General features: G+C 43.6%; 1 protein-coding gene across 4 annotated transcripts in view; it reads left to right on the forward strand.

The window, feature by feature from the left end:
- Positions 1-22,472, forward strand: part of SESTD1 (SEC14 and spectrin domain containing 1) — an 85,133-nt gene extending 62,661 nt beyond the window's left edge. For all 4 annotated transcript variants that reach the window (XM_048484092.1, XM_048484091.1, XM_048484094.1 and 1 more), the window contains exons 13-20: positions 9,658-9,852; positions 12,500-12,614; positions 15,375-15,534; positions 18,246-18,327; positions 19,071-19,193; positions 20,585-20,776; positions 21,386-21,507; positions 21,737-22,472. In XM_048484092.1, coding sequence (XP_048340049.1) covers positions 9,658-9,852; positions 12,500-12,614; positions 15,375-15,534; positions 18,246-18,327; positions 19,071-19,193; positions 20,585-20,776; positions 21,386-21,507; positions 21,737-21,866 — 1,119 coding nt within the window. In that variant the 3' untranslated portion in view covers positions 21,867-22,472. The remainder of the gene's footprint in view (positions 1-9,657; positions 9,853-12,499; positions 12,615-15,374; positions 15,535-18,245; positions 18,328-19,070; positions 19,194-20,584; positions 20,777-21,385; positions 21,508-21,736) is intronic.
- The last annotated feature ends 810 nt before the right edge of the window (positions 22,473-23,282 follow it).

Genomic DNA, 23,282 nt, shown 5'->3' on the forward strand with positions numbered 1-23,282 from the left:
CTGAGGAAGCCCGATTGTCCTTATATGTAATTAATCATGTGCAACAGTTTCCAGTGACATTTTTCGTAGTGAAATTTTAGACAGTGATTTATGACTTATAAAACACCACACTTACTCTTCTGTAACAACGTAGAAGAATAGCTGGCTATAAATGCTGGTGATCTCCATGAAAGGTAATTAAAACCTATTGTCATGGCAGTATACGGATGTTTTTAAATGGAAGAATGATGATTTACGCTTCTGATCAGATTGAAAATACAACATAAGAACCACTAGATTGAAATACCATGTATACTGATGTATAAGTCGACTCGCATATAAGTCGAGGCACCTAATTTTACCACAAAAAACTGGGAAAGCTTATTGACTCACGTATAAGTTGAGGGTGGGAAATGCAGCAGCTACTGGTAAATTTCAAAAATAAAAATAGATACCAATAAAATTACATTAATTGAGGCATCAGTAAGTTAGATGTTTTTGAATTTTTATTTCAAAGAAAAATAGTAAACTAGCTCTGTAAGTGGAAAAGAGGGTCAACAAAAACAATATGGTCTCAACAATAACTTTAAAAGTACAAAAACCTTAGCTCAACCAGCAACCAAGCTAAAACACAAGAGTTAAAATCCTTCAAAACTGGATTTTTGGTCAGGGGAGGAATGTTTATGTTAGCAGTACCAACATTTCGGAGTATCTTTAGGAGACCCCACCCAGGTTTGGTGAAGTTTGGTTCAAGGGGTCCAAAGTTATGGACCCGCAAAATGTAGCCCCATCTACTATTAGCTCCCATTGGAAACAATGGGGGATGGGGGCACCCCCTTTGGGGGTCCATAACTTTGGACCTCCTGAACCAAATTTTACCAAACTTGGTGGTATCATCAGGAGAGTCTCTTGAAAAATCCCTGAAATTTTGGTGCTGCTAGCGGCAACTGCGCCCCCTGGTGGCCGACAAAGTAAAAACCCTAAAATATTTTTAAAATACACCTGACTTGCGTATAAGTCGACTTATATGCGAGTATATACGGTAAGTGTTTCTTTTTGAGGGGTGGAAAACACCATAATTACTTGTCCTGCCCAGTTAAGTTTATATAAATTTCAGCCTATATAAATTTCAAGTATTGTTGATGAAGATGATGATGAAAATGCAACATACGGAGCACTAGATTGGAATAAGCATTTGGAGAACACCATAATTACTTTCCTGCCCAGTTAAGTAAGATCCTATGTAAATTTCAAGTATTGTTGGTGAAGATGATATTTCTCAGTTGGCCAAATGAGTAGAAGTAGAATTCTTTGGTAAGCAAATTCTTCACTTTATGAAGAAGACAGATTGAGAAAAAAATGTACACCAAACAGCATTACACTTTACTGCACTCTAGACAGAGCATATTCTTGCCAGCAGTGGATTGAATCCTACAGACTGTTAGTGCTAGGTCACTCTTCCCTACAACAACCTTTTGCTGAGTGATGCTGGGATTTGGGGGGATCCACAAGGAAAAAGTGCCATAGAGGGAGGGGACTGCAGCAAGAATAATTGGGCAAATAATTGTAGGGATATTGCCCAATTTTTTCATGGTACTTGTAAAATCCCCCAAATGGTCTTTGTGCATGCACTTTGCTAGGTATAAATTTGTAAACAGTGGTTTGGAGGGAAACTGTAGTTAGCATCAGTGATAACTTAGCTGTATTGTCAAAGGCTGTCACGGCCAAAAACACTAGGGTATTGTGGGTTTTCTGGGTTGTACGGCTATGTTCCAGTAGCATTTTCTCCTGACATTTCGTCTGCATCTGTGGCTGGCATCTTCCTCTAATGATGCCAGCCACAGATGCAGGCGAAATGTCAGGAGAAAATGCTACTGGAACACGGCCATACAACCCGGAAAACCTACAACATCCTAGATTACTTAGCTGGGTGCAAAGAAGGTTTCTTAAGCAGGGGCTTTCACAACTTCCTTATGCAAGGTAGCTGATGCTTTCATGAGTCACTGACTGTTCCTTTGACCCTATTAACATGTGAGATTTTATCCTATATAATTTGTTATTGCAAAGAAAGATGGAGGTCTCCACCCTATAAACATTTTTATAAAGTATCAGCCTTCTGGTAAAAACCCAAACATTCAGTATGGTTTCTTTAACTGGTAATCTGCCCGTAAATGTGCTCAGTTCCCTTGTTTCCCCTAAGAGAAGTCTCATTTCATATCCATGCAGAAAATCTGGTTTGTCAGTGCTAACCTCCATTCAACCTCCATTGATCCTTGTGTGGACCCATTATGAACTCCTGGTTTTTTTTCCAATCTAGTTTAGATAGCATGTTGTAGTCAATGCCTTTTTTAACTTAACGGCAACATTTTATTCGTAGTCCACTGCATTAGTGGCAGGATAGGACTAGTTTTCATGTCTTATGCTTTCAGTCCTCTTAAGTTGCCTTAGTTCTAACTGCTCAATATCCCACTCCTGATCTATATTTACTTCCCCAGTGAGAAATCTCTTATTGTCAGGCTATCTGTCTAATTCACTGTGTGGTAGAGCATGCATAGAAACTTCTTCAGTTGTCTGTTTAAAGGTACAATTATCATGGCAGCCACGGACTACCAACTTTTTCATCAACAGAGGTACTGCCCCCCCTCTCCCAGCCTTATGCAAATCTGATGAGCAGCCTGGGATTTATGTCCAGATCACAACATTATGCCTATAGTAAGTTGTGGCCCTTTGTAACTCAGGTACACTGCATGAGACTTATGGTGTGGCCTACAAATGATCTTGTTACCCAGAATTATGTCTACTGGCCCAACTTTGCTGCCTATCTCATATTTTAAGGAAACGGAGTCAACCTGCATATAGGAAAGTCTGGTCAATTCCCCACTGGTGGAAGCATTCTGGGATCGCCCCTGTAGTTTTTCTGGAACTCCCCACGGCTCCTGTGTCCAACTCATGTCTGTTCTAGCTCTGCCCCTTCTTCCCATTATATTTTTAAAACCACCAGGGAGGTACACCTTTTTCTGTTGTTCTAGGGCGAACACAGGACGAACCTGGTGTCATGGGGAATCCTAACCTGCTGTGATTCTCCTGTTCATACCGTCAGCCAATCACGGCTAAGTGTCTTGGGCATGCGCAGAACGGGAGACTCACAGTGGGTGGAAATGCGCTTAAAAATATATATATTCTTGCATACAAAGCCATGACCACACAACTAATAAGCGCACGTCTATGCAATGTTTCTAACTATGTAGAGCACTGCTTTGTGATGACATAGCTACATAGCTGTTACATAAAAACAAAACAAAAGGAACGCACGTTCACGTTCCCGCTGTAAAACAACAGCCAATTGGGAACGAGTTGCAGAAGAGGTGCCGAGGTGATCCCACCCTCTGAGCATGGTTCCAACACGAGACCTCAGCTGCCATGGGGAGTGACTCTGGGATCAACCAGGTACTGTAATTTATTGGTCCCAGTTCAATCCTAGGTCGATTCCGCCAGTGGGGAATCGACCTCTGTTTGGGAATTGTATTCATGAGGTCACAGAGAGAAATTCTCATTTTGTCTCCTCAGTATCTCTTTACTTATGAAAACACTGTGAAAAATATATATCAGTATATTGACACTAATTTTATTCTTATAGCTCTGTAATGGTCTCACCAACCTAGTCTCACAATATTTTTCCAGCTGTCAGAAGACAATTACTTGTGGCTGCTAATGAGGATGGACATGAACCATGACAAAATCCTGTGACACAGTATCCAAATATTGAGTTGGTCAGATAGATCCAGTCACCATTGGTGCTTTTACATCACTTTAGGACAGTGGATCTCAACCTTCCTAATGCCAAGACCCTTTAATACAGCTCCTCATGTTGTGGTGACCTCCAAACCTAACATTTATCCATTTTACAGAACACTGATGCAGAGAGCCTTAGGCGACCCCTGTGAAAGGGTTGTTCGACCCCCAAAGGGGTCCCGACCCCCAGGTTGAGAACCACTTCTTTAGGACTATCCACCATGAAGCCTAGATTATAGCACTGGATTCAATTTTGTTCTTTTTTGCCGCACAAACAAAAAAGTTAATTTGTTGTCATATTTCTGTACGCTCCGTTTTGGACTCTGTATTGCACTGGAGTCAACACAAGCTTTCCTTTCTCCTCATGAGATCATATGGCTCCTTCTTTTACAGCCTGCTGTTGAGGGTCATCATATGATTTTTCATCAATCGATTAAGAGTTTCTTCAAGGACCTTCAGAATCTACTCCCATCTGTCATCCCATCTGTCCCAGCCTGTAAATTGTCCTTAGAGCTATCATAGCTAACGCATAAATATACCATGAAATTATTCCTTCATTTCTTCTTCAGAACTGCTTTCTTATATGCCCTGTGCCAGGGGTGTCAAACTAACGGCCCTCCAGATGTTCATGAACTACAATTCCTATCAGTCCCTCCCAACATGAGCATTGGCCATACTGTCAAGGGCTGATGGGAACTGTAGTTCATGAACATCTGGAGGGCTGTGAGTTTGACACCTGTGCCCTATGCTCTTATACCTTCTTCCTATTTACATTTAAGCACAAGGTTGTACTCCACCTAGACTTGTAATTCCTCCCTAATATGTCTTCCATATTTCACTTTGCATGAGATGTGTCTTTCCTGGTTTATTTTCCTGATCCACTAGGTCACAGGTGTTAAACTCGTGGCCCTTCAGATGTTATGGACTACAGTTCCCATAATCCCCTGCCAGCATGATGTCCATAACATCTGAAGGGCCGCAAGTTTGACACCTGTGCACTAGGTAGTAGAGAATAGGCTCTTCACACTATAAATGATTTTAAGACCTTTTACCTTGATCAGAAATCACATTTCAGAAAAACAGTCACCACCACCATCTGTTATGCTGGCCCTAAGTGAGGACTCTGCATATTCCTTCAAATGATTTTTTTAAGCATTTTGTAGTTGTGTTAACTGTTTGAATTGGGATTGTGCCAGATCCCAGATCTGAGGGTAAACATGGCTGAGACTTGAGGAAACTTATGGCTTGAATCGGCCACAGTTTCCCTCACACTTGGCCAGGTTGTCTTTCTCCCTTCTGCCTGCTGGCTTTTTTTCCTGGCCAGATTTTCTGGCCAGTTCCTCAGCAAATAAGATACCACAGGCTGTATGTGTAATTCCCAGCCTTCTCCTGGGGGTGACTTAGGGCATCTTGGATGGATGATTTTTAACCCTTACTCAGGGAGGCAGGAAATTGAAGTTTCCACTTCCTGTTGAAGGCTTGACATCCATCTTGGGCCCCAGAATTGAGTTGTGAGGGAGGAAGACTACAGCATGGTGTGGTGGTTAAGAGCACTGGACTTTGATCAGGAGAACTGGATTTGATTCCCCACTCCTCCACACGAGCAGCAGACTTTTACCTACACATACACAAAGCCTGCTGGGTGACCTTGGGCTAGTTACCGTTCTTCAAAACTCTGTCAGCCCCACCTATCTTATAAAGTGTCTGTGTGGGGAGAGGAAGGGAAGGAGTTTGTAAGCTGCTTTGAGATTCCTTATGGGAGAGAAAGGTGGGGTATAAATCCAAAAGTCTTCTCTTCTATAGTGAGTTGCATAAGGAAAGGTCAGCTGTCTTTTCCAAAAACTCACTTTGTTCACTATTCTGTCAAATCAAACCCACATTTAAAAGGGAAAAGGATTTTTTAAAAAAAAAAAAAAACTACGAATAGATCCAGCCGAACCTTTTATATTATGAATTTATAGTAAAATAAGGGGAATCACCCATGGAAGCCTCTGGAAGCTCATGAATCACTTGGAAAAAAATTGTTTTGGTAAATAAAATATTACGAGATTGTCAGTCATTCTGTCCTTTGCCACTGAATTTGAGAAATTGACATCAAGGCTGTGCCAGGCAGCGATTAGAAGTTACTGCCTTATGTACATAAAAATCTTTTAAAATAACTCCAGTGTTTATTTAATAAGCTGTCTTATTGATTTACAAGCTAATTACATTTAACTGTGTTTACTAAAAAGGATTCTGATTTCATTGCATGCAGATGTCATTTATTCCACTGCTCCTGCAAAACAGCTTAAATATTCATTTCACATTGAGTCATTTCCTTCCTTTTTCTCACCCAACATTATGCCATCTTTAAAAGCCCAGAATCACAACTCCCTATTTTTAAAGGTGGTATTGGTACTATTTTCTTTCTAGGAATTTCAGCCAATGATTAAAATACATGTAAGACAGAGCTTTCTCCAAGACTTTACCACTGAAAAATACAAGTAAGAGAGCCTAGGACAGTGATGGCGAACCTTTTAGAGACCGAGTGCCAGGGGCGGAATGAGGAGAAATTGCACCCGGGGCACTCGTGTGCCCTGCATCCTTGCCAAGCCCCCGCCTGCCCTGGAATGCCCCCTGAATGTCCCGAAACACCCCCACCACACCCCCAGTATCCCCTTGCCACATCTCTGCAGGGGCGCACGCTCAGTTGGTCATGCAACCCTTGCTCCCTTGGCACTATGCCACTACCAAGTGCCCAAACTGGGGAGACGGTGCGCGTGCCCACAAAGAGCACTCTGAGTGCCACCTCTGGCACACGTTCCATAGTTTCGCCACCACTGGCCTAGGAGTTTGAAAATGGAGAAATTAGTATGCACGCCCTGTGTTGACATCCTCTGGGAGCTTCCAGGGTGCAGAATGTGGGGAGATGGTAGAAACCATAGAAGCTGGGAAAATCCCAAGAACAAAAGTCCCTGACCTTTTTGAGCCTACAGGCACCTTTGGAATTCTGTGAGAGGGTGGTAAGTTCAACCACCAAATGGCTCCTGCAAGAGGTGGAGTTAACCACCAAATGGTCACTGTGGAAGGTGGAGCCAACCACAAAGGAAGCCCAGGAGCAAGGAGATAAAGGTAGTGATTTTTTAAAAAATACACTGGGAAAAAGGAATTTGTTAGAAAATAAAACCAACTGTGTATTGACAGCTCCCACTGGAACAGTGTTATTTTAATCTATACAGGCTGTCACAGTAATCAATCAGAAGCTGTGTAAAAAAGCACCCCACCTGCTCCCACCTACTTTCTGAAAAAAACTCTGTGGGTACCCTGAGTCAGAATCTTTCTAAGTAAACTGTTAAAAGGAATTAGCTTTCCAAACAACAAGACATGGTGACCGGAATTGATGTTGCACACACCCCTTGGTTCTTTTTCAAGAGCAGGAGGTTTCCTACCATGGCATGCATCCCAGCCGGTCCAGGACTAAAGGATCATGGGAAATGATGAAATGGTACTCCTTGCCTGAAAGAGGGTCAAGGTACAGGTTAGCAACATAGCTCTGTATATTTAAGAAGAAGAGTTGGATTTATATTCCCCCTTTCTCTCCTGCAAGGAGACTCAAAGGGGCTTACAAACTCCTTTCCGTTACCCCTCACAACAAACACCCTGTGAGGTAGGTGGGACTGAGAGAGCTCAGAAGAACTGTGAAGAGCCCAAGGTCACCCAGCTGGCATGTGTCGGGGTGCACAGGCTAATCTGAATTCCCCAGATAAGCCTCCACAGCTCAGGCAGCGGAGCGGGGAATCAAACCTGGTTCATCCAGATTAGAGTACACCTGCTCTTAACCACTATGCCACTGCTGCTCTCGAAGTACAACTCAGAAATCCTAGAAGTCTTGAGATCCAGTGCGACCTAGTGGATTGAGAGCATGTTGGGCTTTGCTATTCCACTTCGGGCAAGGACTTGATTCTGGTGTGTTCAGCAGGGAAGAGCAGCTTCAGACCCACCAAGATGCAGAGATGCTGCTGCTTTATGAGATCCTGGTGATCTCCTGCTGAAGCCCATGCTTCAAAAAAAGGGCGCATGCTTCTGAAGCCTTTGAATTTCCCCCTCCCCCCACCTCTAGGCCATAAGTTCCCTTTCAAACATGGCTGTGTATGTAGATAGACTGAGCAATAGCGGGGGACTTCCACGTTGTTTAATATCTCAACCTGCCTTTGATCTCTGTTGCATCACCAACTTGCCCTTGAGCTGAATGCACAGCATGTTGCACTGACAGCCTATCTCTGTTTATAATAAACATGTAAAGCTACCGATATGCAAACCTGGTCCCACTTAGAAGAAAAGATGTAGAAATTTGGTGAAGCTGCAAATAGACTTAAGCATGAAATACTTTCACTGTGCAATCCAAAGGTGGGGTCTGAAGCTGCAATTGGAAGCAGCGGAAGGGTTGTGCCAGCATCTGTTCCACCACCACCATGCCCATTGGCATGGACGCCAATATCGAGCGACTTACCCTAACAGCCAGCCACTACAGTGGCCAAACACAGAAGTTGGGCCCAGCGACAGCTGGTTGCTGCCGTGAATGCCTGCAGGAGCATTCCAGGGGCGTTCCTGAAGACGGAGCCAAGTTTAGTTGGCTCCAAATGCATTTTCAGCCCAGGACTTCCACCTCCTAGCAGTGTAGACTAACACATGCAAAAAAGCATGGCGTAAATTGTTTGAGAGCATGGGCTACACAGGGAAAGGTGGATATTTTCTCTCTCTCCTCTGGCACCTGTGCCACTGATTCCCCCACTGAACTTGGCACTGCAGAGCTGTCAGTAGCCACCACTCTATTCCCCTACCCTTTGCGTTGGGCTGCCTCGTTTTGTGTTCGATTTAATGGAAAAGAAGAATGCTGGTAGAAGGAGAGGCAACACAATCAAGGGAACAAGCAAAAATTATCAGTTTAGAATGTGTGTGTTAAATGGATGAAAGGGTTTAGATATTATGGCACAGAGAGGTGGAAGAGGCTGTAGAAAGCAGATAGAGAAAAAGCTGGACATCGGCTTGGAAGAACTAGGAAGTTTCAGATGAAGCTCCCATGAACTTCGAAGACTGAAACAGCAGTGGAACTAACTTAGGCCGTTTCTGCACGGCCGTAAGGGCGCCTCCACGCCGGCAAGAATTCCGCCGGCGTGGAGGCGGAGGCCGTTCGCATGCAAGCATGCGGGCGGCCTCCAGAGAGGCCGACAGGCGGCTCCGCACGGAGCCGCCTCTTCCCCCTTCCCCGTTGCACTCACCGTGTCCCCGTCGTCAGCCTGCTGGCCGTCGCAGCCCCGCCCACGCTGCCCTCCGACCTCCAGGGGTCGGAGGACAGTGTGGGCGGGGCTGCGACGGCCAGCAGGCTAGCATCGCATGGGGACCCGTGAGGGGAAGGGAAACAGCGTGTTCCCGGCGGTGCTGTTCGCACCGCGCCGCCGGGAACACGCTGTGGAAGGAAAAACAACCCTTTAAAGGGTTGTTTTTCAGGGCGGCTTGACGCCGCCCTGGGGGAGAGGGAGCAGAGTCAGGTCGGCGCTGCTGCGTTGCAGCAGCGCCGCCTGTGCAAATGGCTCCCTGGGGACGGCGTTTATCCCGTCCCCAGGGCTCCATTAATGGGCCGTGCGGAAACGGCCTTACTGTGTGAAATGAAGGTACATCATCAACATTTGTTCCATTCTTTAGAGAAACCAGGCATTTCTGTGTACCATATGCATTATCAACCAGAAATATAATTAAGGAAGTACAAGGCTAGAATGAGCCTAATTTTTTTTTGTGTTGTCAGGTGTTGTTTAGAAATGTAATAATTGCATGGTTGTCCTTTTCTTCATCTCCTCCTCCTCCTCCTCCTCCTCCTCCTCCTCCTCCGCCACTGTGTTGGTTTTTCAGGAGTGGTTTGCAGTGTATGTGGAACTTAATCAACAGATTGCAGCGCTGTTGAATGCCGGGGATGAAGAAGACCTTGTGGAACTGAAAGCCTTACAGCAACAGCTGAGCGACGTCTGCTACCGGCAAGCCAGTCAACTGGAGTTTAGGCAGAACCTGTTACAAGCAGCACTTGATTTCCACGGAGTTGCCCAAGATGTAAGTGTGGTTTTACTCGAATGTTTATGCTGTCAGTTGCAGGCTGTCACTTTGCTGTTGTTGCTCAATTTAGAGGCCACTTCTGCTCATGCAGAATAATGCTCTTTCAATCCACTTTCACAATTGTTTGCAATTTTGCTATTTTGCACACCAAAATCCAGCTGCATTGAATTGAAAGTGGATTGAAAGTGCATTATTGTGCATGTATGGAAGTGCCCAGACAGGTCCTTTCAGTAATGAAGATAGCCCATAGCTGTTTATTCTAAAGATAGCTATCTTCATTTGAGGAAGCACCTGCCATAGCCCTCTGATTTATTAGTTTTTACTGCACCAATATAAACAAATGTTTATGTGCTTATCCTTTCCGAAAAATTAAATATGCAGCCTAAAAAGCAGGCTTCTTTTTTACTCCTTTGAGATAATTTGTTAGTAAGCCTCCATAGTTAGCAATAACTTTGCAGCTAAAATTCATTAAAGGTATGCATGCGATCAGTTCTTGCAGCTATATTTCCCCAACTTTCACTATTTGATAGAATCTTGTTTGGGGTGGCCTGCTTCACTCATACACATGAAAATATACTTTAATTTTAAATAAACTGCAAAAAGACAATAATTTATGGTGTATTGTTGAAGGCTTTCAGGGCTGGATTCAACTGGTTCTGGTGGGTTTTCCGGGCTGGGTGGCCATGGTCTGGTGGATCTTGTTCCTAACGTTTCGCCTGCATCTGTGACTGGCATCTTCAGAGGTGTATCACAGAGAAAAGTCTGTTTCACACTGTGTCTAGTGAGAAGGGAAAGTTTAGTGTGGTATATTGTCCATGTCCCAGGGTGGGGAACCAATCATTAAGTGTTTGTGTGGAACTTGCTATGCAAAGGTGTGGTTGAGTGTATTGTATTGCGGGTGGGGTTATCAGTCCATTTTTTAAGTACTGGGAGCCAAGCTTTGCTAATTTTCAGAGTCTCTTCTTTCTTATTGAAGTTGTCTTGATGTTTGTGAATTTCAATGGCCTCCCTGTGCAGTCTGACATAGTAACCTTCTGAATTGTCCAGAATTTCAGTGTTCTCAAATAAAATGTTATGTCCAATTTTATTTAACGCATGTTCTGCAACTGCAGATTTTTCAGGATGGTTAAGCCTACAGTGTCTTTTGTGCTCCTTAATACGAGTCTGAATGCCGCGTTCTGTGGTTCCTATGTAGACCTTTCCACAGCTGCAGAGTATGTAATAAGACTCCTGCAAGAAGTGAGCGGGTCTCTCTTGTCCTTTGCTGAGCGTAGCATCTGCTGCATTTTCCTGGTGGGTGGTGGTAGGGAAACTGATGAAAAAGCATTAGCTACAACGTTAGGAACAAGATCCACCAGACCACGGCCACTCAGCCCAGAAAACCCACCAGAACCAATTTGTGGTGTATTTATTGTTACCTGGAAATTCATTTTCAGTGTTGTTTCATTTGTCAAAACATATATCCCAGATTTCTGCCATGGAATTCAAGATGATGGATTAAGCATACTGTTAAAGCAGAACTTTTTCAAACAGCAATAGCAGTTTCTTTATGAAATGATTTTGTGTGTTTATAGAGTACCAAAAATGTTGTAATATACCATAGGGCTATGGATACAATACAAAACAGGGTGGAATTTAAAAATATTTACTTTTTTCACTCACCCTAATCCCTCAGATTCTGGAAGGAACATTTAAGATTCATTCTTCTCATTGTCTATAAGTTCCTCTTTCATAATGCCAAGGAACAGAGAGACTTTTCTGTGTCTCAAAATGATCCTTTAGAGTCAACATCATGCTCCTGCTCTTGGCTCTTTTCCACTCTGTCTGGATCTTCAGCCTTGTGTTGGAATCTGCCAAAATATAAGTGCCCAGTATTTGAAAGGTCTTGCTCCCCCTTGCAGTTTTGATCTCAGAAGACAGATGAACAGTATTCCTGCTGATGTATTGTCGAGGGCTTTCACGGCCGGATTCAACTGGTTGTGGTAGGTTTTCCGGGCTGTGTGGCCATGGTCTGGTGGATCTTGTTCCTAACATTTCGCCTGCATCTGTGGCTGGCATCTTCAGAGGTGTATCACCGAGAAAAGTGTGTTACGCACTGTGTCCGTTAAGAAGGGAATGTTTAATGGGGTATAAATTGTCCATATCAGTAAGTGTTTGGGTGGACCTTGCTATGCAAAAGTGTGGTTGAGTGCATTGCATTGTGGGTGATGTACCTTTGCATAGCATGTACCTTTGGCTACCTTTGCATAGCAAGTTCTACCCACACACTTACTGATTGGTTCCCCACCCTGGGACATGGACAATATATACCCCACTAAACATTCCCTTCTCTCTGGACACAGTGTGTAACAGACTTCCTTCTGTGATACACCTCTGAAGATGCCGGCCACAGATGCAGGTGAAACGTTAGGAACAAGATCTACCAGACCACAGCCACACAGCCCGGAAAGCCCACCACAACCAGTATTCCTGCTGAAATGATAATATTCTGGGCAGTGACTGAATGTAGCCGGGGCCTATCTTATTGACCAGGTCTTGTGTCTGAGAAGACTCAGCCACTCTTGTAGCATGCTGTCTGGAAATCATTCCGACAGAGAGAAACTAACATCTATGGACTTCTCCCCCATTCCCTTTTTTCCCCCAGTTGTCCCAGCAACTAGATGGCTTACTTGGGATGCTATGTGTGGATGTAGCACCAGCTGATGGAGCATCAATCCAGCAAACTTTAAAATTACTTGAAGAAAAGTTAAAAAGTGTCGGTAAGCCAAGGACGGGTGATGTGATTAAATTTGTGCTACGGTGAATGTTTATGTTGGAATGAAAAAATAGATAAAGGATATTCCCTTTCCTTCTCATGTTCATGCTTGATAATATATGTGTTTGTCATCTCTGGCTTCCCACTCAGGACATTCCTTGAGATGTATATGTGTTTTCCGCTTCCCACTCCCAGCTTTCATGATATTTGTTTGTCTCCTTTTAAAAAATATAATAATGTAATGAAATACAGGATGGACATTCAGCTTTGACTGGCCACACAAAATTAACCATGTTCTTCTTTGCATTATTGCCATAACTCTATTTCAGTTTACTCATTTGGCTCAAAGGTAGCAATGTGAGTTGGATATAAAACCTAGCGATACATTAATTATTTGCATCGAGGATAGAGAACTTTGCAATGAAATATGTACCTGGGTTGTTAGACTGATGCCTTGTGTCCAAAATGCAAGGTTCCTTAGAGTAAACAGAAATTGGTTTTAATGTTGCGTTGCTGTAATAGTGCAATGTGAAGCCTTACCAAAAAAAATGTCAGTAAAGCTGCTTTAACAAGAAAAAAAAAACCTTTGTCCAGTGGTGGGATCCAAAAATTTTAGTAACAGGTTCCCTCGCCAGCCCCCCCTCAGCAAAAGGGGCAGAGGCATACCTAGGCAAACCTGAGCCCTGGGCAAAACCTGAGTTGGATATCGCCCCCCCCCCCCATGGGCAGCCACCCCACCACGACCCCAAAAAACTTTTTTGCACCAGGTCATTTCTAAATCATCATCACATTATAGAAAATGCCCCAACTCACAAATCTGAACACAGCAATGGTGAAACACACAGGTTCTTTGATAGAGACTGGTGAGATAAAAGGTACGAAAGGCTGAGAATCAATGAATTGCAGTACCTGGAAGGGATTAACCCAGTTCAGGGAGTTACATTATTAGTCGCAATTGCCATATGGAACCTTCACGTTCAAAGGCAGTATGCCTCTCGAGGAGGCGAGGGCGTGGAGATGGAAAAGCGGACCCAATTAGTAACCCCCTCTCGGCACACACAAAAAATTAGTAACCCACTCTCGGGAACTGGTGAGAACCTGCTGGATCCCACCTCTGCCTTTGTCTCAAAAACTTCAGCTGAAATTGAAACAAACATCCTATATTTGTTACAAGAGTTATAACTTCACCTTCCTGTTTAAAAATAAGGAAGGCGACCTAAATGCACCAGGGGCAAAATTTAGCTGAAGAGCTGCTGCAAGACGGCTATGGAAGAAGGAACTGGCTACAGTGCAGAGTGTGACCCAGTGGGCTGAGAGACCACTCCTGTGGATTCCTGCCAATATTATTCCTGTGACAAAGGTTTCCCCAATAAGTTTCTCTGGCTGATCATGGAGCACAAGCTGGTCTATGTGGGTGGAGAGAGACTACCAGATTCCTTGGATCCGTACTATTTAAGGTCTTCAAGGTTGACACCAGCGTTTTCTATTGGGCTGGACACACCCTGGCAGCTCAGAATGGGAGTTACTTTCTCACTGCAGCCAGTCTGAGGAAGGACCCTGACGCTCTGTTTTGTAGCAGTTGAAACTTCTGAACCCTTTTAAAAGGAAGCCCTGCAGGGTAGATCATCCTGAATATTACTGGGAGATATAAGACTATAGCCAGGTCCACCTTTTCCAGAAAATACTAGAGCTGGCAAACTAACCCAAGTCAGAAAAACACACTTCTGGATATATCAGTCTCCTGGCATCCAGGTTCAATGAGGCCTCCAAACTACAAGCTTATTCCTTCATGATGACAGCAACCATGTCCACCTTTTGCTGGGTCAGATGTTTCTCCAGCCCACAGGGTTTCTGTCTTGTTTGTACTTAATGGCAGTTTGTTCACCCTCATAATAACAATGCAGATAAAACAGAGAAAGTGAAAAATGCAAGGATACAACTACCATATAATTTAAAACTTCATAAGAAAAAATTACAGATATACATGAGGCTGTCTTTTATAGAATTAGAAGAAGAGGTGTTTGGATTTATACCGCACCTTTCTCTCCTTTAAGGAGATTCAAGGTGGCTTACAAGCTCCTTTCCCTTCCTCTCCCCACAACAGGCACCTTATGAGCTTGGTGGGGCTGAGAAAGTTCCAAAGAACTGTGACTTGCCCAAGGTCACCCAGCAGGAATGTAGGAGTGCGGAAACACATCTGGCTCACTAGATAAGCCTCTGCCACTCAGGTGGAGGAGTGGGGAATCAAACCCGGTTCTCAAGATTAGAATCCACCTGCTCTTAACCACTACACCACGCTGGCTGTCCTAGAATAGATGAGCCATTAGATCAATGACTCACCTATTCTAGTACTGTCTGTTTAGCAACTCTCCAAGGCCCTTTCTGAATTCAAGGCCTGCCATTGAGCGATGCCCTCTGTAATAAGTGCTAATACTGCTTGTAACAAATAATACTTTAGAAATCCTGTATGTGCCTATGTTACTTCCTAGCCACTTAGATACTAATTACCTCCTTATACACTGACACAAATAGAATTGACTGTCAACACTTGTAGAATGAGTTATAGCACTTTCTCGTTTATAGTCTAGTAAGCAAACTGACATTTCATTTCTGGAAAGTTAAATTGCTGCCACGGACTTGTGTGTGGAAAGAGAATTGGACAGACGGTTCTTGAGAGAGGAGCAATATGAGATTTACATGATTAGTAGGAAAAAAATACGAAATAGTGCTACATGATAAGGTGTTTGTTTTGCTGTGCCTTTAGATTTAGGTCTGCAGGGTTTGCGTGAGAAGGGTCAAAATCTTCTTGATCAAATATCTAACCAGGCATCCTGGGCTTATGGCAAGGATGTATCCACAGAAAACAAAGAGAATGTCGATCACATCCAGGGAGTGATGGAAGATATGCAACTCAGAAAGCAAAGGTAACATCTAAAGTTGTTTGGAAATTAAAACTATTAATTGACCACTTTAACTTAACCCGCTTTAAGAAGAAAAAGAAGAAGAGTTTGGATTTATATCCCCCCTTTCTCTCCTGCAGGAGACTCAAAGGGGCTTACAATCTCCTTGCCCTTCCCTCCTCACAACAAACACCCTGTGAGGTAGGTGGGGCTGAGAGAGCTCCGAGAAGCCGTGACTAGCCCCAAGTCACCCAGCTGGCGTGTGTGGGAGTGCACAGGCTAATCTGAATTCCCCAGATAAGCCTCCACAGCTCAGGTGGCAGAGCTGGGAATCAAACCCGGTTCCTCCAGATTAGATACACGAGCTCTTAACCTCCTACACCACTGCTGCTAAAGTAATATTTCTGTTACAAAGGGAGAATCACGTGCATTCTTACAGTGCAATTCCAAACAGAGTTACCCGAGTCTAAGTCCATTGCAGTCAACGGGTGTAAACTGGAGTAACTCTGTTCTGGACTGCATTGTTAGTTTGCTGCCCCCTTTATAATTGCTGCCGTTTGCTTGATGCTTTTTGACGCTTCAGCGCATGCTGTCGTGGTATTCTTGTACAGAGAATATTAAAGCATCCTGTTGCGCAGAGCAAGACTCATTGGTTCAGACTCAGACAAAATGCATTAATCACGACCTAAAAGCATCAGCCATCTTATTTCTGAATCCCAATTTAATATTCGCCGATGAGATAAAGCCTTTCGTCAGAAGTTATGACAGGGACAACTCCTCGGAAGTCCTTAGGATATTTTTTTATATCAGATGATTAATTTATCTTGCAATGTTTTAAAGATGAAATCTCTCTGTCTCCTGATACGAAGCCTAAGAAAAAGAGAAGTGTGTGTGAAGGCAGTGATTGGCTATTGCAGAGAAAGCCAGCCTGGCCCTTCTCCTAGCCAAAATTAATATGTTGGCTGCTGTTTGGTGGGAGGCCCTGTTCCTGCCTGAGGTAGTCCTCAGAACTTGTGCAGAGATGATTGGGAAGGCTGCATTAGACTTGTGAGACAAATGCCATACGGCCGGACTGCCTTTGCTGCAGAATGCTCCTCCTGGGTCCTAGTGCCGACCTGGGCCTGCTCTCCTCAACCATTTGAAAACGTGAAAGTACATTTTGGAACAATGCTCTTGTATCAAACTACCATGTTCAGTCATGCACAAAATAATGGTTTTGACAATATAAAAATGAATGATAATTCTCATATTCATTTGGGAATATATTCTACACGCAGAAGCATATTAATTTTCTCAACCGCTGCACCTCAACTGACTGAACTAACATCTTTATGTGAAACAGAGTATATTTGACAAAAAACGGCCTGTATGCCATGAAAAAAAACAACACTCATCTCTATCAGTCACCCTAAATCAGTCACCCTAAAAAACACTCATCTCTATCAGTCACCCTTTAAGGCTGTTAGCGGCATTGGACCTGCATATCTGAGGGACCGCATCTCCCCATATTGCCCAGCTAGGGCCCTCCGCTCCTCAGAGGAGTGTCTGCTGGAAACCCCCTGCCCAAAACAGATCCAGCTGGCCTCTACAAGGGCCAGGGCTTTCACAGCCCTGGCCCCTACCTGGTGGAACAGGCTCCCTAAGGAGACCAGGGCCCTGCGGGACCTTCAAAGTTTCCACAGGGCCTGTAAAACGGACCTGTTCCGCCAGGCTTTTGGCCAGCCGGGATAGCCATGTCATCCAGGCCCCCTGTGGATGGGGTTGGGGGGAGGGAACTGTCGCCAATTGATTGTTTTAAATTACTGATGGAACTACTGTTTTATATTTTATTGTATGTTTTAATTATGATGTACACTGCCCTGAGCCTGGGGAGGGCAGTCTAAAAATTGAATGAATGAATGAATGAATGAATGAATGAATGAATGAATGAATGAAACAAATTTGCCAGGCTGTTTTGTAACAAGAAGAAATACATGGATCCACTGAGTTGGGTCCAGTGATCTGCCCATGTAGGAGCTGCACATCTTCCCTACTTTTCCTGCTCTGCAACCCATTCCTCCCCACAGCACATTGTACAGTGGAACCTTGGTTTTCATTGGTAATCCGTCCGAAAAGAATTGATGGAAACCGATGAAAACCGAGGTAAACTTTTCCATAGGAATCAATGTAAATCCAATTAATCCGTTCTAGGCACTCCAAAAAACATACCAAAAACACATTTTTGGGTGAATTAAGCATAGTGTTTAAGGCTGAAAACAGTAACAAACAATAACACTGGGGCCAGCTTCAGAGCCAGTGGACCAATGTCGCACTAGAAAGCTGTCCCAAGAGGTCTGTTTCTGACGCCTCTTTAAGATTTGTCTGAAATGGGGTAAGACATTGTCATTAAAGAAGTTGCAGACACGGCCTGCAACGGCTTTGTCCGGGTGATTTTTCTCCACAAACCCCTGCACCTTACTGCAAATCGATGAAAACCGAGGCAAATCGATGAAAACTGAGACAAATTTTTCACTGAAAAAATCGATGAAAACCGAAACCGATGAAAACCGAAGGCAATGAAAACCGAGGTCCCACTGTATATTAATATTTTAATGATCTTTAGTATAAGAAAAAAAATGTCCCTTGAAACTGCATTGTTTGTGTACACTATCATTGTCTGTGCTGGAGAAGTGATAGCCGCAGAGGCATAGTCATCTCCCTTCAAATCGCATTGCCTTTAATTCTGGTTTTTACAGATGTGAGGACATGGTGGATGTGCGGCGACTGAAAATGCTTCAGATGGTTCAGTTATTTAAATGTGAAGAAGATGCCTCCCAGGTGAGAGCCATCCCTCTGTGTTGCCATGTTTGTCTTGTATTTAATTTCATAAATATTTTAATGACCAAATTAATTAAGCTATGGAAATGAGCGAGGTAATTTTTTGCTGCTTGACCGTCCCTGCAATAAATCGTTGTAAAAAGTACAAAGTTTATGTGTCAATGAATTGTCGAAGGCTTTCACGGCCGGATTCAACTGGTTGTGGTGGGTTTTCCGGACTGTGTGGCCATGGTCTGGTAGATCTTGTTCCTAATGTTTCGCCTGCATCTGTGGCTGGCATCTTCAGAGGTGTATCACAGAGGGAAATCTAGTGTGTAACAGACTTTCCTCTGTGATTCACCTCTAAAGATGTCAGCCACAGATGCAGGCGAAACGTTAGGAACAAGAGCTACCAGACCACGGCCACACAGCCTGGAAAACCCACCGCAACCAGTTTATGTGTCAACCTTATTCTCATTCCACCTTTTGACAAATAGTTTTGGTTTAGATCAGCAGTTCTCAACCTGTGCGTCGCGACCCCTTTGGGGATTGAACGATCCTTTCACAGGGGTCGCCTAAGACTCTCTGCATCAGTGTTCTCCATCTGTAAAATGGATACATGTTAGGGTTGGGGGTCACCACAACATGAGGAACTGTATTAAAGGGTCGTGGCATTAGGAAGGTTGAGAACCACTGGTTTAGATTAATCTGGCTTAAATGTATTCTGCTTCACCATCTCACGCTGCTGCTGCTTCCCTGTTTAGGCGGTAGAGTGGCTGAGTGAATTATTAGATGCTCTACTGAAGACTCACATCCGACTGGGAGATGACAGTCAAGAAACCAAAATTTTGTTGGAAAAACATCGGAAATTTGTTGACGTAGCACAGGTACGTGTTGGAAATCCTTCATTTTTTAGCAGGTTAAATAGGTCACTAGCAACTTGCCAGCCAGACCTGTCGTTTCTGTGGGTGCATGCAAATTTTAAATTCACATTGTTAGCCCACGTAGCATTGCTCATCAAGCAAAAGAAAGTAGTTTGCCAAAAGTTATTTCTAGGTCTGGCAAGATTATTTCATTTGGGGCAGCCATAGAGTGAAGGTGTATGGGGTCTTTGATCTCACAAGCAAGACTTTGACATCTTTGATCTCACAAGCAAACGTGAAATAGTTTACTTGGTGTGTTTTGTGCCAGCTTCATGTTTTTCAGGAGTTAAATCTTGATTACATAGCTATTTAGAATTCAAGAGCTGAACGATTTGGACAAACAATCTGTACAGATTGGGACTATTGCATGTAAAGCCAAGGCCTGCTGATTCTGTCTGGGATTACTATCCAACCATGAGCTGTGGAGGCTTATCTGGGGAATTCAGATTAGCCTGTGCACTCCCACACACGCCAGCTGGGTGACCTTGGGCTAGTCACAGCTTCTCGGAGCTCTCTCAGCCCCACCTACCTCACAGGGTGTTTGTTGTGAGGGGGGAAGGGCAAGGAGATTGTCAGCCCCTTTGAGTCTCCTGCAGGAGAGAAAGGGGGGATATAAATCCAAACTCTTCTTCTTCTTCTTTATCCAATCTTACAAGTCCTTTTCTTCGAGTCTTAGGACAGAAAACTTGAAGGAGTACTATCGAGTTCCCTTTGACTTCATGCTAGACTTTTGCCTTGCTGCTGCTGTCAACTGCAGATGTCCAGTAGGAAAAGAAAGAAACCATTCTTTGTAAAAAAGGAGGAATTCTCTTCATACTTTTTCTAGAAGTGCCCTCCAGCAAAAGGAGGGAGATGGGAAGAATCGGTCCATCTGGGTTTTATTTTTTCATGAGCAGTCTATAGGATTTGTATGGCAGAGATACCGGGCATAGTGAGTTTTGGGCCCCTTCTGCACATGCAGAATAATGCACTTTCAATCCACTTTCAGTGCACTTTGCAGCTGTGCAGAAAAGCAAAATTGACTTGCAAACAATTGTGAATGTGGATTGAAAGTGCATTATTCTGTATGTGCGGAAGGGGCTTTGGTTGTGCATATTTGTGTGCATGCATAGAAGTACAAATGTGCTAGAAGACCACGTTCCCATCTCCTTCAGTATCCTTCCCTTTTCTGATTTCCCAGTGAGGCTGTTGCAGTTATCTAGCTTGGAGAATCAGCCTGATAGGCAAAATATCAGGAATGCCTTGTGATTTTCATTTTAGATATTTCATACATCGCAGATGTGTTGCTATCATCTAATCTGTTCTCAGATTTATAACTCAGGGGTTTTTAACCTCTGTTTTTCTTTTTAATACAGAGTACTTATGATTATGGGAGACAGTTACTACAGGCTACCGTTGTGTTGTGTCAGTCTCTGCGGTGTACATCTAGATCCTCAGGAGACACACTTCCGAAACTGAATAGAGTATGGAAACAGTTTACTATAACTTCAGAAGAGAGGGTGACTAGGTTGGAGATGGCTCTTGCATTCCATTCGAACACTGAGAAGGTTAGTTATGCCAGACTGTAGCGTTGACACTAAACCTTAATGTGTGCTTTTTATTATTAGTTAGATTCAGTTGGTTCACATCCTATTTGAATATTTACAGAATGGACAGATTATATTGTTTCGAATGGCACAACTAAAGCACGTCTCTCAGTCCATCTGTGTAGTGTTCTTATACTAACCACAGTCAATCAGTCAGTCAGTCATTTTATCACATTTTTTATTCCGCCCTATCCCATAGGGCTCAGGGCAAGTTATAACAATTAAAACACAATAAAACCTTCAAATACAATATTAAACGTTAAAACTATAAAATGCCTACAGTATTCTAAAACAGTACACACACACAAGCCTTTATTGGTGAGATACTGCCGAGTAGCATACCAGGTATGTCTGATGCTATCCTTTCTTCTGGGCCCTTGTTGCCAGGAACGAACCCACTCTGCAGCAACTCTGTGAATGTTCCTTAAGTTTCTTCCGTAGCAACTACTGTATCCAAAAAGCTAAATAAATTACAGTAAGATCAGTAGAATTCATGGGAATTTAGCTCAGCTCTTTAATGGGTTTTTGGCAGCTTGGCCTCACTCAGTTTTTCTTGTTTCTTAATACCAGGTTTTGCAAGAATGCCCAGATCAGCCTGAGTCAATTAATGACACGGAGCAATTTGATGAAATCGAAGCTGTTGGGAAATCACTTTTGGATAGATTAACGGTGCCTGTAGTTTATCCTGATGGGTACGTTGCCTGCTCTTACAATGCCACTATTCTACAGTTGTTCATTTAGTACCAGTAAGCTGAACATATCTGATTATTCAGGAAATTAAAAATGCTGTGCTTTGCATTCTTTTTGAAATGGGTTTATTTATTTCCTTCATTTATAGCCTCCTGCCTTTTCTCCCCAGGGGCTTTAGCAGCCAGTAGAAATCACCAATTTGTATGTTTGTGTTTTCCTTGTATCTTTCAGTAGCGAACAGTACTTTGGGAGCCCGAGTGACATGGCCTCTACAGCCGAACACGTCAGAGAGAAGATAAAGCTAGTTTGTCTGAAGAAGCAGCAGCTGAGACAACCAGAAACCTGTCCCACCGAGAGCTAATTGGATCTTTTTATCTTGCCAGTTCATAACATGCCCGTTTGTAACCACAGCACGTCATTGCATTTGACTCCTGGCATAATACATTAAAATGCATTTCCTCAGCTATTATAAACTCTCCATCTTCTTTTTTTTTTAAAATTCTAAATCTTAACAGTGTATTTCTGTCAAGCCATAATTATTTGACATGCTATGAAACCATAGACTTTAAATATTATTAAGAAAGAAGAACCGAACAAGTTGCACTGAGCCCTTCGCTGTGAAGCTTTAACCGACTCGTCAGGTGCTTCATTGCCTAAGCAGCTGATACAAGTTTCGAATGGTGCTAATCAGTACAAATTTCCACACAGAATAGTAATTCTCTTCTCCAAACGATTGTAGTATTTGTAGGCTATAGGCAAGCTATCTGTTGTGTAGACAGTAGTGACCCTGTAATTTTGAGTTGTCTTACTTTTCAAATGGTCCTTTTTAATTGTGCCAATTTTCATCCCACCCATCCAATCTCGGAATATCAAATTCATTATAAATGGACTTTCCTCCCCAGTTTGTATGGATAATGTATTGAAATCTGTTTTGTGCTTAATAAAACCCATTTTTTTTAAAAAATCAGATCATATTTATGTATTCCTGTATTTCGTAGTGTGCAGTGGAAGTCTGCCAGCAGAACTACGGGAGTCATCATGCCCTCTTCTTGCCTTCCAGTATTGCACACAGTGTTCTTAGCCTCTTTCCTGTGGTATGGAAGGAACATTTGAGATTCTGGGTGGAAGAGCCTCTTGATATCTGAAATAACATGAAATAGGCACAATACTTCTCCCACTGTCTAAAGTCAGACGGTGTGAGACAGGAAGACCTATATTGAGAAGGGATGAGAGAAGCCATCTGAGCAGAGTTCAGATTCCTCCTGCCTTCATGGTGTTAAGAGCACCAACTTCCTCTTGTCTCCTTGAGAAGTAAAGCAAACCGTTGTTTCTACCACCTTGCAGCTCCAGCTTCCAAGGAATAAATAAATTATTACACAGATGCTTGAGAGGAAAAAAACTTTAGTGGTGACTTAGGGCCTTTCCCCACTTACCTTAAGCCCCGCGCTACTTGAGGAGAGTAGTGTGGGGTTCCCCGGCACTCCCCACGAGAGGGGCGGCGACAGCGCAGCTGCCCCGATGCTACCGCTGTCGCGCCCCCTCAGCGCGCGGCATCCCTGGCACTCTTGCAAAGGGCGCCTTTTGATGACCCCGTGCAGAGCGTGGGGTCTTGGGGATGCCCGGGCGCGCGCCAGGGATGCCGTGCGCTGAGAGCAGTGCGCGGCATAGGGGGGATCATGTTGAGTGGGGAAACGCCCTTAGTGACGCTATCCGTAGTTTGAAGGTTTTGAATGAGGAGAAGACATATTGGGGCAGGTCAACCCCCTCCCCAGTAGAC

The sequence above is a fragment of the Sphaerodactylus townsendi genome, linkage group LG02, assembly GCF_021028975.2.
Source record: "Sphaerodactylus townsendi isolate TG3544 linkage group LG02, MPM_Stown_v2.3, whole genome shotgun sequence".
NCBI lineage: Eukaryota > Metazoa > Chordata > Lepidosauria > Squamata > Sphaerodactylidae > Sphaerodactylus > Sphaerodactylus townsendi.